Source organism: Caretta caretta, chromosome 2, assembly GCF_965140235.1.
Source record: "Caretta caretta isolate rCarCar2 chromosome 2, rCarCar1.hap1, whole genome shotgun sequence".
Lineage (NCBI taxonomy): Eukaryota > Metazoa > Chordata > Testudines > Cheloniidae > Caretta > Caretta caretta.
This window is the reverse complement of record NC_134207.1, coordinates 41,504,303-41,524,134: the sequence shown is the minus strand read 5'-3', so window position 1 is coordinate 41,524,134 and position 19,832 is coordinate 41,504,303. Positions and strand designations below refer to the sequence as shown.

At 39.1% G+C, this 19,832-nt stretch overlaps 1 protein-coding gene across 1 annotated transcript in view; it reads left to right on the top strand.

The window, feature by feature from the left end:
• Positions 1-19,832, top strand: part of MTDH (metadherin) — a 52,566-nt gene that overhangs the window by 29,557 nt on the left and 3,177 nt on the right. Inside the window, exons 7-12 of the mRNA XM_048841300.2 lie at positions 1,918-2,004; positions 5,362-5,460; positions 8,173-8,300; positions 9,040-9,159; positions 14,436-14,555; positions 18,829-18,985. Coding sequence (XP_048697257.1) covers positions 1,918-2,004; positions 5,362-5,460; positions 8,173-8,300; positions 9,040-9,159; positions 14,436-14,555; positions 18,829-18,985 — 711 coding nt within the window. The remainder of the gene's footprint in view (positions 1-1,917; positions 2,005-5,361; positions 5,461-8,172; positions 8,301-9,039; positions 9,160-14,435; positions 14,556-18,828; positions 18,986-19,832) is intronic.

Below are 19,832 nucleotides of genomic sequence, written 5' to 3'. Positions count from 1 at the left end.
ATATTTGAGGTAAATATTGAAGACTTTTTTCTAAGAAATAAACACTGTAGGCAATTCAGCACCAGTGCGCAACTCTATGGCAAAAGCATTTATTAGAAAAGTCTAAATTTGGAAGGCCCGGGGGAGCAAGCCTCTCAAAATTGGCTGGATATTGCAAGCTGACGGAACGAGGTGCAAGTTTAGGGCCTCAGCATTGACTGTGAGATAATGCTTCAATACAGAAACACCCCATGCCTCTAATTGTCACCTACCACCCTACACTGGAACCTATATAGGGTATAGTTAAACAGTTGCAACCCAAACTCAGTGAGGACAACATCCTGAAAGAGAGAGCTTTCCTAAGCCCCCCTTTCTGGTGTTCAAACAACCCCCGTATCCTTGCCAAACTCATAATCAGAATCCCCACAGACCAGACCCTGCCAACACAAAGCAGCACCAGACTCTGCCATAACAGATGCAAAACCTGCAGACATATTTCCACTGCTACGTTAACACCTCCCAACACAACATCTTTCAAGATCTATGGGTCCTACACATGCCTATCACATGTGGTGTACCTCATCCAGTGCATTAAATGCCCCAGTAACAACTATGTGGGTGAAACCAGACAATCACTAAGCTCTCAAATGAACTCGTACAGAAAAATAGGACACAAACATCTAGTCACTGTAGACTAACACTTTTCATAAAACGATCACTCCATGTCTGACATCTCAGACCTTGTCCTCAAAGGAAACCTGCACAACAACTTTGGCCAGGTGTATACTACAGACTTATATTGGTATAACTGTGTCGCTTGGGGGTGGATAAGTGACATAGTTATACTGACCTAACCCCCTGCATAGCGAGCACTATGTTGATGGAAGAGCTTCTAATACAGCATTTTAAGTGTATATCTGCCCTTCAGAAGATGAACCTGGGAGCTTAAATTCATAATTTTGCTGGACATTAAAAACATGGTCTCAATAAAGACACTGGATTATTACAACTATCTGTAACCCCTAACTCTCCCTGCTTTTGTTCTATGATTGCAGAGGAGTTAACGGGCCATTTCACCTTCAATTGTTCCTTACAACAGAGGTTCTCAACCATTTTCTTTCTGAGGCTCCCCCCAACATGCTAGTAAAAACTCCACGGCCCAGCTGTGCCACAACTCCTCTTTTTCTGCATATAAAAGCCAGGGCTGGCATTAAGGGATAGCAGCCTGGCAATTACCCAGGGCCCCATGCCACAGGGAGCACCACAAAGCTAAGTTGCTCAGGCTTCGGCTTCAGACCCAGGTGGCGAGGCTCGGGACCCTGGGCTGCAGTCCTGTGTGGCAGTGCTTTGGCTTTCTGCCCTGGGCCCTAGCAATTCTAATGCCTGCCATCCTTGGCTGACCCCCTGAAACCTGCTTGCAGCTCCCTAAGAGGCCCCGGACCCCTGGTTGAGAACCACTGCCTTAGAATATGTTATCATGCTAAACAATCTTTTCCACCTTGTATTTACCTGTGACCTGGAGGCCATGGCGAAACTTAAATCAGTATAACTATGTTGCTGGTGTCTCGCAGAGGTGGATTAAGTACGCTGATGGGAGAAGCTGAGCCACTGAGGCATTTTAAGCATAGACCTGCCCTGAGTACCTTCCCCAGGCCTGAAGAGGAGCGTTGTGTAGCTTGAAAGCTTGTCTTTCGCTAGCAGAAGCTGGTTCAATTAAAAAATATTGTCTCCCCCACTTAGTCTTATAGTACTCAGTAAGCAAGAGTAAACGTAAAGCCACAGGTAATATCTTACTAGGATGGGACTTTGTCTTGTGGTTGGAATTTCTTCTGATTTTTTTGACCCTATTCCTACAGCTTTAGACAACTGATTTTAGATGCCTTCAACATGGCAAAATAAAGTGTGACGTTATCAAGCTCTTCATTTTTTTTTTTTCAGCTGCCTGGAATGTAGATGGAAGGATCAAGGCCTCTGAACAAAATTCTGCTTCTTTCACTTCCTTAGGACTAAATCCTGCAATTTCTGGTATGTTAAGCTTTTCAAAGCTTTTTCTACAAGTGGAAATAGAGCATGTAACTATACTTAAATTAGACACCCTTTTTTTGGCAATAATCATTCTGCAGAAATGGTTATATTTTGTGGCTCTCAAGACTGAGGGCTTGTCTACACTTAAAAGGCTGCAGCAGTACGGCTGCAGTTGCGCTGCTATAGTGAGTGCTTCAATGAAGGCACTACGTATGCCAATGGGAGGGCTTCTCTCATCGGCACAGATAATCCACCTCCCCAAGACGCAGAAACTATGTCAACAGGAGAAACCCTCCCATCAACATAGCACTGTCTACGTCGGGAGTTAGGTCAGTATTACTGTGTTGCTCAGGGGGTGTGGATTTTCCTCATCCCTGAGCAACATAGTTATACTGATGTAAATTGCTAGTGTAGACTAAGCCTAAATTGTAGAGAAAACTTGCCACATCTTTAAGCATAGAATTGTTTTTTATGTATTATACATGTGTTATGCAAGTAGAATAAATACCGCATTCTCCAAAATGATAAATAAAAACCCCAAAGCTAGACTAAATATGAGATTGTTTCTGATGAATGATAAGCAGATCAGGAAGGATCTGGAAAAGACACTGAGGCGACAATCTGTGTTTAGGAACACTTGGCCATTGCTGCAGATGTAATTTTCAGACTTCTGATAGAGCATAAACATAATTCCCTAAAGATGCCATATATGTAGGATTGTAAATCCTATGTCTTAGCTCCTTAGTGTGAGACTGGAATATCTCCCTTAACTCTTAAGGTATTTTCTACCGTTGAAAGGTGCAGTAGCAGAGAGGATTACAAGCTAGACCTCCTAATAACTCTTGTATGCTACCTCTGCCAAGTATAAATACTGCTTTCTAAACACTGCATCAGCTCCTAGAAGACTACTGTCAGCAAAGCAGAAGCGACATGTTGGAGACTGCACTTTTCTCATTCCAGTTCTGAGTTCCTTTGTTGCATATTTATTTACCCATTCCTCCAGTCAGTTTGACATATTTACCTAAACTTTTTGTGAAGCCGTTGCATTAAGTGTTTGTGCAAGTTCTGTGATGCATCTCAGCTGTTTCTTTTTTTCTAGTGTTTCTGCCTTTTCTGTGGCACTCCCCCTCCCTCCCCCCCACTGTTCCACTGATTGTCTGACCTCCATTATATGGCTCTTCGTATTAACTGAACAACCAGTGCACACATGTCCAGAAGTGGGTGATCTTTCCTATGGCTGGTAGACGGTGCTGCAGCCTCGCATTCTCTGGATTATCTGAATTTTTGATTCTAGCCTTGGTCTCAATTAAATCGGATAAATGGGGTTCTGCTGTACTTTGGTGTGTTTACACCTAGATATGTCTCTTATCTGGCAGTGTTGTGTGTGCCTCAGTGCTTCTTCACCGTATTCTTTACATCTAGTATTTTGGCACTCCAACACCTGAGTTAGGTGCTCCACTATCTAATTTCATAGAATTTAAGGCCAGAAAGTACCTTTAGATCTAGTCTGACGTCACGAGATATTAAATTTCCCACAAATACTCCTATATTGAGCCCAGTGAGTGTAGTTGGACTAAAACATCCATTCTCAGTAGACTAAACTGTTGTGTGCCACAGACAGAGATTAGGCATTGCAACAGTACGGGGATTTAAATCTCTCCTAAAGTCCCAGCTATGGTAGGAAATTAATTACATGAGATTAGAAGGTGATCAGTGTTCCATGCTGTAGAGGAAGCCGTAAAGCCCCTCCAGGTCCCTGCCAATCTCACTTGGGGAGAAATTGCCAGATTTTTGGGTCCGAAATGAATCAGTTTGACCCTGATTGTGTGAGCAAGACATATCAGTCAGGCATCTAATGAACAAGATTCTCTGTACCACCTCAAAGCACTGATCTCCCCAATCTGGTGTGTCATCCCCCATTCTGGCCAATCTCTGCTTTAGAGAAAGATGTGGGGGGAGAACCAGAGCAGAATAAACCCAGCCAGTTGTGCATCAGGAAAAAATTCCTTCCCAACCTCTGCAGACAATTGGCTGAAGCCCTGAAGCATGAGATTTGATTTAGCTGCAAAGTTTTTGAACACGTTGAGAGAAGTTCAGGCAATCCTTTTATCCTAGTGGACCATGAAGGAATGAAATGAATAAAAGGATTCATAGATTTCTCAGACCTGTCAGAGCACTGCCACCTACTGTCTCTTCTGGGTGCTGGAAAACTTTGCTAGCATTCTTTCAATGCTCCACCAGTATTGATTTATCTTGGGAACTTTGCCTCCTGCACAATCAAGACAGCTGACTGTAACACTTGGGGGACAGCATCTGTACTCAGCAGGGTATTGCATATAACAGCCAGCAGTGATGATTGCTCTTACTCTGTCCTGCTACATTGCAATCAATGGTGAAACCTTTAAACCTTAAGAACTAGTAGAGTTAAGATCCAGGAGCCCCCTCCCCCAAGCGTGGCCCATCCCCACTCCTCCCCTTCTCTCCCAGTGCCTCCGGAAAGCCACGGAACAGTGTACAGGAGGTGCTGGGAGGGTGGGGGAGGAGTTGATCAGTGGGGCCAGCGGCCCTGGACATGACTCTCAGATCCCCTGGGGTACCCTCCGTGGACCCCAGTTTGAGAACCACTGCTATAAATATCTTCAGAAAAGCAGAATTACAGAATTTCATAAGAATCTGATTGTTGTACCCTCAATACATAATCAACAATAAACAAGGTTCAGTGGAATGTTGTGTAGTCAGTGTTTATCTCTTTCCCCATAGCCTGTGACCCCTTCATTTTGTGTCTCTTTGTTTCAGTATTTCTATCCTTTTATTTTACTTTTTTTTTCCCCCTCCTTTTACTGGGATCTCTAAGTTCCTGCTCTTCCCTCTGAATATGCCTCATTTTAGAGGCACTCTGTGACTGAATGTTGTGTGGACTCTGCAGTGTTCCCCTCTCTTGGCTTGAAAAAGAGATTAAATTTGGTACCATAGTTCAGTATGTTTCTGCTGGACTAGCAGGCCAGCTTGCTGCATAGAGAGAACTTCCAGAATACTTTTATGTCTGTCCTTCTGAGTACAGAACTTCAAATTGCAAGAAATGTTATAGTGAATCTAATGAGTTTTGAAATCCTGATAATTGCTCTTGCTCCTTCTGACTTAAAATATGCACAGGAGGAGGAGAGAGAGCAGATTTCCTGCTCACTCAGAATTCTCTGATAAGTTTTCTTTTGTTTGCTGGATTCTCCTTTTTTTCTTACCTCACCTTGTTACTTCCTCTTATTTTTAAATAAGAGAATTCAGCACCACAGACCTAAGTTTATAAGCTAACAAAAATTTCAAAGTTTTCATAAGTGTATTCCTTCTGCTCTCTTTCAGGATCCAGCAATGAACCGGTTACTCAGCCTGGTACTTCTGATTTTCAGTGGGATTTAAGCCGCAGTCAGCCCCATGTTGATGATGAATGGTCTGGGTTAAGTATGTTCCTCTAAAATTCTTGTGATTTAAAATTCTCTGCTTTTTTTCAGCCACAGCCTGAACATTTACATCAACTGGCTTCTGGTTTTATATTCTGATGCTTTTGCTTTATATCTTTCATTTCTGTAATATTAAATGTAAATTTAAGGCACAGATATCGGGGAAACTTACAGCTGAAATTCATAGTTTTAATGATATGTAAATATAAAATAGTCCTCAAATAGTTATTTTTAAGCTAAAACACTTGGTTAAGGAAATTTATATGTATCAGATATGGAAGAAAACTGTATCTGGTTTTTACTAGCAATAGTTTTAAGTAATTGAATCCCATAGTGAACTGTACTGGCTTGATATTACAGAGATACTTCTATGGGATCCAATAGAGTGGGTTCATACTCCAGCACAAGTACATAACAAGCCTCTGAGCTCAGTTTACGTATTGGTCATAGCACACTGTATGCTTTATTGAGTATTAGAAGACATTTGAATTCAGCCTGTTTTCTGTGAACCATCTAATAGTAAAAGCACACAATTATTGACTATATAAATGTCCCCCAGAGTGAATACCTCTGAAATCATTTAAGAACTGGTATATAAAGCTGTTTCATCATCAACTCTCGAATTTTTCTTGTAAATTTGAAATATGATTTTGTAGTTCCTCAACACAGATAAGTCTTTCCAAATGTGAAGAGTATAAAATATTAATATAACTGCAGATTTAAATCTTAGTCCCTACTATTAATACTAGTAAAGAAAGCTTACTGTCTAGCTTCAGATTTTTTTCACATTAACCTGCGTAATATTTATGCATGTTTATTTCCAGGGTCAAATCCAAGCAGATAACTTTCCATATCAATCTAGTGCACATCCATTGGCTGATTAGTCTAGGAAACAGTACCTATAATGTTACTGGCTAGTACGTTTTATCCTGTCAACTATACTACTGTATTATTTATTAAACAATTACTAAATTACTTGTAGAAAGATAGTATCTTTAAGAGCAGCAAGGAAATAATATATGGAAAATAGTGTAGATTCTGTATAACCAATTTGACACAACTAGTCCAGCAATCAGTCTTTTTTTATCAGATTTTAATAATACAAACTTATTTCTTATAGCTCTTAGAATCATCTTAGGGTCATCACTTGTCTGTATTCTAAAGGGTATTGTTCAAATTCCTGAGCACGCTGAGCCTCTGGGAATGTTTATGCTTACATAGTTTAATGATGTCATGGATATCAAGTAACTGAAGCACAAATGTGAGAGAAGTGGGAAACATGTAAAGCGTACATATTTGTGTACATTAACCCCTGTTTCAGGTTGAATACAAATAAAAGTAGTACTTAGATGCAGGGGTAGCTCCAGAATCAGATTGAATAGAAAAGAATGGACAACTTTGGGACCTTCAAGTGAGAAGCCAGTATTTTGCTAAGGATTTTAGATGTTAAGCTATAATTGGACCATATCAGTCTGTCTTACTAGCTTGTACACTAACTTCACCCCAAGGTGGGAGGGAATTCAGTTTTGGCAATATTTTAAAGGATTGGAGCAGTCAATGTATGGATGAAAGGGATGCAAATTATAAATATTCTGAATTCAGACAATTCATCATTGGTAAACAAGTTGGTTTGTTTTTTCCTGTTTGTTCTCCCTTTACCTTAATTTCTTTAGTCTCCTCTCATATTTATGGTATATGGCATAAGATGTTATCTTTGAAACCAACTTTGCTGTCACTCTGTACAAAAGTGTTTCCACCTTTCTTCATAATTCCCTCTAATCAGTATTTCTAGTCTATGAAATATGAATTGACTTATTAAATTGGTCAAATTCATCAATGACAACATATTTGCACAGTCCTCAGTGAGGTAAACAAGCTAGTGGAAAAATGGAGCAAAGACCTGCAAAACTTGAAGAAAAATACAGTATGCAAAAATTCAGTAAATTTAACTTTTAAGTTCAAGATTGACATCAAATCAACAGAATGCATTTATATACCAGTCTGTTTACAAAGCGGTATCTTGACTGCTCATACCATGGTTTGAAGAACTGGGCTAACTGTTGAAAATGAAAACTAATATCGTTTTTGTACCAATTTATGTAATAAAGTATCTTTCTTCCAAGATTTTAATTACTCAGTAAATGTGGGTGCAGTTCTAAAGAATTCGTACTGATAGCAATTTTGGCCAAGAAAATTAATTCTCCAGAAATTTACATCTTTGTGGACTTTTAGTATTTTGTACTGTTATTGAAGTAACCGTATTGCCCATCTAGGAAAAAAAATCACTTTAGAAATTTAAAATATTGTAATATTTTAAATATTTAAATTGGTCCTTCTGTTATGCATTCCATTGGAGGATCTCAAAGCAATTAGGTCTTGTTTTCTGATACTGTATGACTGACCAGCCAGCAATTCAGTTGCTTTATCAACAGTTTCACTGTTTAAATGGAAGCTATGTGACCAATTACAAATAAATGTATTCTATTTGGTTTTCTGTCTTAAGCGCTCATCAAGCCTCTTCCACTCATTAAATAAATCTGTAACAGTACGAATACTCATTTTTATTATTTTTAATATCTTAACAGCAAGAAAATGTAGCGTTTATCACAGGATTGACTTTTGAAGTGCTTTTGGCATTTTTCTGAAAACTGTCAATCATATTGTAGAGTAAGTAGGTTTTCCTGAAATTGTCATTATTTTTAACCTTTTGTAGATGGTCTTTCTTCTGCTGATCCCAGCTCTGATTGGAATGCACCAGCAGAAGAGTGGGGGAACTGGGTAGATGAAGAAAAGGCTTCTTCTATTCCACAGCCTGAGGAACCATTATCTGATATTCAGAAGGTAGATAACCTACCTTATTTTTTACTACCTTTTTTGGATTATTGTAGTGCGTGGTAGCAATAAACAATTTCATTCCCACTTTACATTGACTTTTCATTGAACATGTATAGCGGTGCCGTTATTGTTACAAATGTAAAAGCGCAACAGTCAAGAAGGAGAACATTTAATGTTTTCAGTAATGGAGTGTTTCACTCTTGATTGCCCAAATTAGAATTGGTATGGGACAGCAATTCCTTGAAATGAACATTTTCTCAGTGCTTGCATTTTGCTCCTCGGCCCTCCCATACAGTTTCAGGTGGATGAAATTTTTTTCAAAGTATCTTTAATATAGCTTATCATAGCACTGGCTCTACCTCTATACTCTGGAGTAATTTTACAAAGGAAGGGCTAGAAGTGTAGACTAAAAATTTCAAGCTATTACGCTAGTATTGAGAGCAAAGTTCTTGTGCCTAGCATGACTTTGGTGTTTTGATTATGCAAAGCAAACATGTCGTTATCTTGGCCATTTGCTATTCAAGTTGCTGCTGACAGTATTTGCTAAATAGCATGAAAATAATGTTTTCTGTAACCAAAATACTCTTAATTTTACCAGTTCAGTGTATCTGGCCATTTGCAGCTTTAAGAATTTAAATACAAACGATACAAAGGATTGACATGCATACCATCTTTAGAAGGTCAGCGAAAAGCAGTGAGGAAATTATACTTTCTTTGGACTCAGTCTTGTACTTCTAATACTCAGGCTTCAGATGATGAGAGAGAAAAAGCAGAGCCAACTCACCAGAGCTGTACTAGTGGCAAATCCAAAAAGAAGAAGAAGAAGAAAAAGAAGCAAGGTGAAGAAGCTAGCTCTCCTGCACAGGTAAAATAAAATAAGAACATGTATTCGTGATCTATCTGGGGCAAAATCCTTGATTAATTTTAAAAGATGCACTTGATTTTTCAGTACTTTTGAATTACATTCTGTTTCTGCTTGTCAATTAACATGATTCTTCAAATACTTGACTGATTAATGCCAGTTATAAATAGCTTCCTGACTCTTTTGGTGAACATGATTCAATTTTTTGAATCATCAGATTCATTCAACATCAAATATTTAATTATTGATCAACAGAGAAGTCATGAAACATGAGGGAAAATGTGGGTGTTCTTCCCAAACCAGTTCAGTTTTGCTTATCCTGAACTATTTATCATCCTCAGTAAAATAAGGTTTCTGATTTTCACTAAGGGTGCATCTAGCAACCATTGTTGTTTTTTCCTCTGCAGCAGGAATCCTGTCTTTCAGAAGAGACTGCTTGGACATTGTATTACATAGCAGAATAACACTCAGACTTTAAGGCCAGACGGGACCATCATAATCATCTTCTCTGACCTCCTGTATATTGCAGGCCACAGAATCCTACTTACCCATTCCTGTAATAAGACCATAATCTCTGGCTGAGCTACTGAAGTCCTTGAAGCTTGATTTAAAGACTTCAAGTTACAGAGAACCACAATTTACTCTAATTTAGACCAGTAACTGACCCATGCTGCAGAGGAAGGCAAAAAATTCTCCAGAGTCTGTCAATCTGATGTCGGGAAAAATTTCTTCCTGATCCTAAACATGGCAATCAGACCCTGAGCATGTGGGCTAGGCCCACCAGCCAGACACCTGGTAAAGAATTCTCTGTAGTAACTCAGGACACAAGATGGGGAAGGGCTCTATCTTCAGCCACGGGAGAGATTTCCTAAGAGCAGTCATGGATGGGCCATATCTGTTTATAGGCCACCTCATCATGCCATCCCCTCTGTAAAGCTAAGTCTTGAAACAAGTTAGGCTTTTTGCCCCCACTACTCCACTTGTAAGGCTATTTCAGAGCTCCAGTCCTCTAATGGTTAGAACATTTGTCTGATTTCAAACCTAAACTTGATTGCCAGTTTGTTCTTGTGCTAATATTGGCACTTAAATAACTCCTCTCCATCCCTGGTGTTTGTCCCTCTGTATTTATAGAAAGCAATCTCCCCTCAGCCTTCGTTTTGTTAGGCTAAACAAGCCAAGTTCTTTGAATCTCAATGTGTAAGACAGGTTCTGCATTCCTCTGATCATCCTAGTAGCCCTTCTCTGCACCTGTTCCACTTTGAATTCATCTTTCTGAAACATTGTACACCAGAATTGCACACAGTATTGCAGATGAGGTCTCACCAGGATCTTGTATAATGGTAATAACACTTTCCTATCTCTAGTGGAAATACCTCTCCTGATGCATCCTAGGATTGCATTAGCCTTTTTCACTGCCGCATTACACTGGCAGCTCATAGTCATCCTGTGGTCGACCAGTACACCCATGTCTTGGTCCTCCTCTGTTGCTTCCAACTGATATGTCCTCAATTTATAGCAAAAATTCTTGTTGTTAGTCCCTAAGTACATGACTTTGCACTATTAAATTTCATTTTACTCCATTTCTGTTACTCCAGTTTTCAAGTTCATCCAGGTCTTCCTGTATGATATGCCAGTCTTCCTTCATATTGGCAATACTTCCCAACTTGGTCATCTGCAAATTTTATTAGCACACTCCCACTCTTTGTGCCAAGGTCATTAATGAAAACGTTAAATAAGATTGTCCCAAGACCGATACCTAAGGAACTCCACTAGTAATCTCCATCCAGCCTGGTAATTCACCTTTCAGCATGACCCGTGGTAGTCTCCCCTTTAACCAGTTTGTTACACACCTTTCAGTTCTCATTAATCACCATCATCCCAATTTAATAATTTCCCATGTGGAACTGTATAAAATGCTTTATTGAAATCCAGGTAGATTAAATCTACTGCATTTCCTTTGTCTAGAAAATTGGTTATCTTCTCAAAGAAAGAGATAAGGTTGATTTAGCATGATCTACTTTTTGTAAAACCATGTTGTATTTTATCCCAGTTACCATTTATCTCCGTCTTTACTCTTTCAAAATTTGTTCTAAGACCTTACAAACATCTAGGGATTGTCTAGATAATACTTAGTCCTGCCATGAGTGCAGGGGACTGGACTAGATGACCTCTCACAGTCCCTTCCTATGATTCTATGATACAGTTGAGGTCAAACTAAAGAGTCTGTTTTTCCCAGATCATTTTTTTCCCTTTCTTAAATATAGGTACAATGAGTGAAATGGAAGTTATTTTGGCAGACTGTCTTTTATACCATAATGATATGGTGGTAAAACTCTTACCTAAGGTCGTGATTTAGCTTAATTTTTGTATGAAATTCTAAGTCTCCAGGAATCATAACTTCCTAGGAGAAGCTATGCTCGATCTCCGCAAGCTAGGTCTGAACAAGATGTTAGTTACTACCTGGGCAGGAGTAAGCGTTCCTTAGGTCACCTCAATAGTTTGTAGTATTTGCAAAGATAGCACAAGAGTTTCACCTCTATCTAGTGTTCCCAGACAGGGTGAGCTCATTCTACTGGGAGAGTAACTACTTTAGCTGCTTGTGCTCAAATGTGTATCAAATGTAGGGCTGCCTTTCACAGTTCACTATAGACTTTTTACAAATCATTACTGTCTCAAATCTGGAGTCATTACTGGATGTTTTGGGGGGAAAGTGGTCCTTCAGTCTTTTTTTTTTTTTAATTGGTCTCGTTCCTTGAGACTGGTACTATTTGCCAGACACTTACAGTGAGACTCTGCAGAGGCAGTTTCATGAAGAGATTTAACCAGTAACTGGGATTTGTAACTAATGCATTTGGAGAGAGGGAGAGGCAATGTAGATTTGCAGTGTCTTACTTGCAGTAAAGAAGAAATGAGGGTTCTAAAGGAGCAGAGCTTGGAATGTTCAAATTCCCCACTCAGTGTTTGTGGATTTCTGTCTCTTCTGTATAATGGCCTGTGGCTTGCAAGAAACAACTCCTCCAACAGGGATCTGCAGAGGCAATATATTCTGAATTCCAGGTACTATAGTTGCATGTAACCTACCTGTCAATTATCCTGTCAGATTGATTCCTATCCAAGGAATCAAGTGCTATCTACACTCTAATTTCATCTAATTTTGCATCTCCAGATATGTTTCATAAAGTCCTTGTTTAATACTGTTAGTTCTGATTCTCTGTTTAAGAAGGCTACAGCTACAGACTAGGGACCGAATGGCTAGGCAGCAGTTCTGCGGAAAAGGACCTAGGGGTGACAGTGGACGAGAAGCTGGATATGAGTCAGCAGTGTGCCCTTGTTGCCAAGAAGGCCAATGGCATTTTGGGATGTATAAGTAGGGGCATAGTGAGCAGATCGAGGGACGTGATCGTTCCCCTCTATTCGACATTGGTGAGGCCTCATCTGGAGTACTGTGTCCAGTTTTGGGCCCCACACTTCAAGAAGGATGTGGATAAATTGGAGAGAGTCCAGCGAAGGGCAACAAAAATGATTAGGGGACTGGAACACATGAGTTATGAGGAGAGGCTGAGGGAGCTGGGATTGTTTAGCCTGCAGAAGAGAAGAATGAGGGGGGATTTGATAGCTGCTTTCAACTACCTGAAAGGGGGTTCCAAAGAGGATGGCTCTAGACTGTTCTCAATGGTAGCAGATGACAGAACGAGGAGTAATGGTCTCAAGTTGCAGTGGGGGAGGTTTAGATTGGATATTAGGAAAAACTTTTTCACTAAGAGGGTGGTGAAACACTGGAATGCGTTACCTAGGGAGGTGGTAGAATCTCCTTCCTTAGAGGTTTTTAAGGTCAGGCTTGACAAAGCCCTGGCTGGGATGATTTAACTGGGAATTGGTCCTGCTTTGAGCAGGGAGTTGGACTAGATGACCTTCTGGGGTCCCTTCCAACCCTGATATTCTATGATTCTATGGCTACCTTTTTTGGATTAGTATATCAGCCTAAATATACAAAAGGTGAGTAACTTCTTACCATCCACAGAGTTTATAAACGGGATTAAAAAACCTAAATTGCTTAAATCTCTTGCTTGATGGGTGCATATAGAACTGTCAGTATGAGAGCCTGTTGTAAGGTTAGACTGCTATTATGGTAGGACAAACTAGTTTTCAGTTTAAATCCAGAACACTAAAGTAGACCTGACAATGATTTTTCTCATCTGAAAAGTGATTGTGTACAGATGGGAACTTCTTACTCAGTGGATATACTTCCAGTGTGGTCAGTCATATCTGCTGATTTGAGTGACCAAAAGTAAGTTTTGGGGTTTTTTTCCACTGCCTTTGATGTCTGTTAACTAAAAATGAGAGAGCTGAATTCTATTCCTCCTCGTTCATCAGCAGAATTGTTACGGTCTGATCGGTTCCACCTGTGCATGCCGAAGGGAGTGTGTGGAGAAGGGATCGTCCAGTGGTTAGGGCATAGCTTTGGTCTTGGGACACTTGGGTTCAATTTCCTGCTCTGCCACAGACTGTGTGTGACCTTCAGCAAGTCACTAGGCCTCTCTGTCTCAGTTCCCCATCTGCAAAATGGGGCTAAAAGTACTTTCTTAATTTACAGAGGGGATGTGAGGATAAGTACATTAAAGATTGAGGTGCTCAGATACTGTGATGGTTGGGGCTGTACAAACACCTAAAATAGAATAGAAAGATTTCTCTGTAGACCTGATTTGAAGACAGTGAAGTTGCATATATATCACTGAGGGCCTAGCTTTTTCTGCAAAACCTTCATTAATAGTATTGACGTATGAAATAAACTGAGTTTAGGTTTAGTCCGCAGGGCTCATAGTTAGAAACATCTTTTTACTTGTAAACTGAGCATGTAATTAACAAATATCAAACCCCAAATGACATTTTTCCCACAACTGCTTTTCAGAATAGAACTTCACTTTAAATTTCACACTCACTTCGTACGTACATTTGAAGTGCTTCATAATTTAAAACACACTTAATTATTTTGTTTGTGATAAGTAATTGACATGTATAGGTCACTGCCTTCAGGACATCACTGATTTATCTTACCTCAATAGATAGTTTCTAGAATGTAGCACAAAACTATTTGTAATAATCCTGGCCTATACTGCATGTCCGGTTGTATTAATCTAATACTTCCTTTACATGTTTACTCTCAACATCACTCATGCCACCTACTTGAGGTAGTATCTCAACAGAACCAAGACTTAACAGGAAAAGGATAAATGGAATTCTTCCGCAGCTGTTGGTTCATTCCCTTCTTTTTTCTGTAGGATGCTGAAGACCTGGATAGAGAGGTTGGAGAGGAATTTCAGGAGGATACTGCAAAAGCTCAACCACAACAGGAAATAACTTTTTCTTTGAAGACCATAAGCACTAGTGAACCAGCTGAGGTATGAATTAGTTTAAAAAAATAATAATTTTTTTTTTTTCCTATTTTGAAATACTCAAGATGAAAAACTGCATTGAAACATTTTGTTAACTTGTCTACATCCTTAACATTACCATCACTTCAGGCTATGTGCTTTCAAATATGAAATAGGTTTGGAATGTTGATTAGGTGCACTTCTGCCTCCTTAATTTAAAGGGCAGGTCTGCTGACTCAGTAGACCTTTACCCTGTGTTTACTGTTCAAGTAAGCGTATAACTGAATAAAATATGCTTGCATTAACTGGGGTTTACAAAGTAATAAATCAGACCTGATATAAGAATGGGAGTGAGACCTGGATTATATTTTATTCTGGCATCCACATTAACAGAATTGTTACATTTCGGTTACAAAATCTTTATTATTCTGGCTCTCCGTGAGCTATGTTGGCCCTTCAGATTCCAGGCTGAGTTCAGTATTGGTAGATTGAAAAAACATCTTTAGACTTGTAAACTGAGCAGATTTGATGTGGGGAAGTAACTGAAACACATAAGATTCATTTTTTAAATCTGTACTTTCAGGGAATTTAATCTTGTATCTGTTACATAAGCAATCTTAAAATGCACTCCCATCTCAAGAATTAAAAAATTGGAGGAAAATTGCATATGGAAGTTGCATGTAACAGGTGTGAAAAGCACTGTCATCCAAGTCCATAGATGCTCTGGCAGCCAGTTTCATCTCTCCGAAACAGCGAGAGATCTTTTGGTTGTGGGGGAAGAGAGGAGAAAGGAGGCAGACTTTTTTTTTCTCCCCCCCCTCCTCTTTTTCTCCAAGCAGCTGAATCTTTAGATATTGTCATTGAATGATGCTCATCCTCTAGAACAGGATCTCTGCTTCTGGTAATAGGCTGGAATAATGTTCAGTGTAGATGGCATTTATATATAAACTGAAAACATCTGGCACAGTTTACAAAATTGTGTTACATGTAAATGAAATTATTATTTAAAAGTTAAGTCCACTAAAACTATGTAGTACTGTTGGTTTTGTCAATTTCTGTGGGTAAAAGATTCTTGTAGCTATGTAATGGCTAAAACTAAAAGTCACTGAAACTGCTGTTTGTGTGGTACAATTTCTTGTATGGGTATATGATGTTTAGCTTAGGTTTCAACTGTGGCATGTAAAATTAGAATTTTTTTTTAAAACATGTCCTCGATTTACCACAGATAACAAGGTCTATATTTCAAATAGTTATTAGAGTAACTTTGTAGCAAAGATCACAGATAGCCAAAGGAAACAGATATAGTAAGATTTTTATAAAGAATCTGATTTAGATTTTAATGTAAAAAATATTCTGAAAATTATATTCAGGCACTAGAGCTACCTAAAATATCATCCTTTTATGTGATTTTTTTCTAAATACATCTTGAATGGTAAATATGCAGATTAAAAGATGATTTTACCATTAAAAGGTCATTTAGTCTATTTTGCCTGAAACAGAACTGACACATAATTGAATGATTGAAACTCTGCCTGAAGAACTAAAAAACTTTGTAAGTCAGTGACTTTTTTCTGGAAAATTTTGACCTCTTTTCTATTTGCCATTTAATTTTATATGCACTATGATTTGCTCATGTTTCTGTGTTTGAGCCCAGAGTTGCAAGTAATTTAGTAGAGAAGACTGGAATAATTTGAGAATTTAATTGAGATACAAAAGATTTCTAGATTCAGATCTGGAAAGCAGGGTTCAGAGGTCCTTAAAAAAAATCTAATACATTTTTTCCCCAAAGTGTATCCATATTCGAAGTTTAGAATTCTCTTACTACAGGATTTCACAAATTTTTTTCACAAAACTAAGACCAGTGCACTAAAAAAAATTTTATTTAATTAAAACTCTAAAGATTTTAGTCTTTCTTTTTCTCCTATAAATTGATAACCTTGTCAGAATGTGACTGTTTTCAGCCGATTTTGTTCATTGCTCATTCTTCATTTTTAAAAGAAGTCAACTCTAGTTTTGATATGAATGTATCAGACAGGCAGACTGTGTCCCACATGGAACCCTTATATGGGTTGATTGGTGCACACAATTGTCTGGAGACTTAAGTTGCGCCTATTGCTCTGAACCTTCAATTAGATCTGTGCAGGTAGGCCCATGTGCCTTCATGGAGCCCCATTGTATATGGGTTCCACGTGGGAAACAGTCTGCCTGCCTGTATAAGATTGCAGGAACAGGCCTGTAGACACAAATTTAAGAACGTAATTCTTTTCTATAACTATTTTTCCCTTGAAGTTACAGCTAGGTAGCCTAGAGCTAGCACTGAGTCAGCTGAACAGAATTAAACACAGCCGTCCATGAGTGCCAAGTTGTCTAATATAATTTTAGTCACCAAGATTCCTCAGGGTGAGGTTCTATCATAGTGTAATTTTCCAGGGTTGACAATGCAAGAGATAAGACTCCTTGCATTTTCAATTTTCTTGGCCATCTCTGAAGATTTGATAGGTACAGAGCAACTCCTCATATTCTTTTGCTTCAAGATGAAAATTTCTGAAAAAACGTTTCTGAAACAGTGAAGGAGGTCTCCTTTGGTAGTCAGTATTGAGTAAATGCCCATAAAATTAGAAAAGCAAAAGTAAGATAGAAAACTGTAACATAAGGTGTGCTTCCTGAGTGCCCCAACAGCGGGAGAGAGCAGGGTTTGAGCACCTTCCCCTCCCGCTGCTGACATTACCAGCATCATGTAGTGGGTAGGACCTGGTGCGAAAAGCCCCTGGAATCGATCCTAGTCACTAATGGGAATTCATATATACACACCCTTGGAAACTGAGTAGTGGTGAGTTTCAGAAAATCCCAGTGCTACTGGTTACGTATTAAGTCAAATCAGGCGCTAGTGTAATTATTCTCCTTCGAGTGATTGCACATGTTCATTCCACTCTTGGTGTCTGTGCACTCAGTGCTCCCCCTGCTACCATGTGCCACTGTGTGCAGATATAAATGGTAGAGACGCTCCTACCCCGCTCAGTTCCTTCTTCTCACCTGTTCAGTGATCTCCAAAACAGCATGCAGTCATTGAATTTGCTTCTTTGAAATACTATAATGTAGCTAATGGGATAACGCTATAAAGTATCTTTCTATCAGGTTATACAGTGGTCACCATTAAAATCTTACAAATTTTGCAAGTATATAATGTTATAGTACAACTAGTAGTATATGACTGTACAGACATGGTATTGTGAATACTTAAGCAACATTAATAACTAGACACACTTTCTGACTACTGGTTTCAGAGTAACAGCCGTGTTAGTCTGTATCCGCAAAAAGAAAAGGAGGACTTGTGGCACCTTAGAGACTAACCAATTGATTTGAGCATGAGCTTTCGTGAGCTACAGCTCACTTCATCGGATGCATACCGTGGAAACTGCAGAAGACATTATATACACAGAGACCATGAAACAATACCTCCTCCCACCCCACTCTCCTTCTGGTAATAGCTTATCTAAAGTGATCATCAAGGTGGGCCATTTCCAGCACAAATCCAGGTTTTCTCACCCCCCCGTTTTTGGAGAGGGGTGGGGGGGTGAGAGAACCTGGATTTGTGCTGGAAATGGCCCACCTTGATTATCATACACATTTTAAAGAGAGTGGTCACTTTGGATGGGCTATTACCAGCAGGAGAGTGGGGTGGGAGGAGGTATTGTTTCATGGTCTCTGTGTATATAATGTCTTCTGCAGTTTCCACGGTATGCATCTGATGAAGTGAGCTGTAGCTCACGAAAGCTCATGCTCAAATAAATTGGTTAGTCTCTAAGGTGCCACAAGTACTCCTTTTCTTTTTCTGATTACTGTAGAATGTGATCTTATGAACCATGCAGTATTGGAGTTATGCATGGTCTTGCTTAAATGATCAATTGTATTACTATGAAATAAAAAGTATGCAATATTTCACAGTGCACTAAGCAGCTGTAATAAACACATTCCTGAAAACTAGATCAAATTCTTTCTTTTGGGTTATTTTTCCTTTCTCCTCACCCCAGTTACTTTGACTAGAGAAATGAAATGGCCTAGTATCCCCTTAAACTTTTATTCAGACTAATTCAGTTTTGTCACTAGAGGGCAGCAATGATCTTATGACTCTGTTGGTAAAATTTGACAAGGCATTGATCGTAGTTTAAATTTTTTTCAGTACTATCCTTTCAAAGGACATGTAAGTATTCAACCAGAAATGCCAGTGCTTAAACCATTCTTAATGTTATATAATCTATACTTTACCAAATTAATCCAAAAAATATTTGTTTCAAAATAGCTTGAGGAGACTCCTCCACTTGCTGTTTCTACTGAGCCATCTGTAATTGTATCAGAGAGTGATTCTGACAAGATCTCTTCCCAAGTGCCACAGATGCTACAAGAGACAGATGTTTCCAGTCCCAATATTAAGCAAAACAGTGTGCCTCCTCCACAAAGTAAGTAACACCCAGTATGAAGATCATACTGACTTTTTCTGTTAAATTTACATGCTTAATAACTGGAGTAATATTTAACCATCTGCTGGGTGCGGGGAGGAGAGAAGGAAGATGTGTATTTGGCAAATGCATTAGCCTTTCGCTGTATGGAAACCTGGATTCAAATCTTTTTTGTATCACAAATGAAACTGGTGTTTACTATTTTGAGTCCCTACTGGACACTTGTATCGTGCTGTGGAATATGAACAATTCAGCATACTTGGTAAATTTTGCTTACTAAAGTCAGAACTGGAGATTCGTGTTATGACTAAGATGCTTTGGCAGACTTGTATGAAAAGCCTGTAGAACACCTACCTGTCTTCTTACTAACTCTAAGAAGTGCTATGAGTCTTGATTATCTTTTCTGTTTTGGAATTTGGAAGGGGCCAATCACTATAGTGTTTAAGGACCAGCCTTGTTGAAAAACATTAACAGTTGAATATTTTTTTCCTTTGGATTGAGCAAATTTGAGTATTAATTTATCAGTGATAGATTGTAGTTCAGAATGTTTCAGTGAATTGTAGTAGTCATGAAAGAGCAAGTGATAACATGGGAGTAGCTGGGTACTGGGCAGGTGGATGTGGCATATGGCTTTCTGTCATATGGACCTCAGGCTGAACTATTGGTGATGGTATGGTTTTTGTTTGCATTGTGCTAATTAGTGGCCCCAAACCAGGGATCAGAAACCTGTTCCACTGGGTACTGTACTCATATGTAACAAAAAGATGGTGCCAACCTCAGGGAGCTTACAATGTAAGGGGAGCCGACAGATGGATACAACCAATGCAGAGGGGGAGAGTGGATTTGG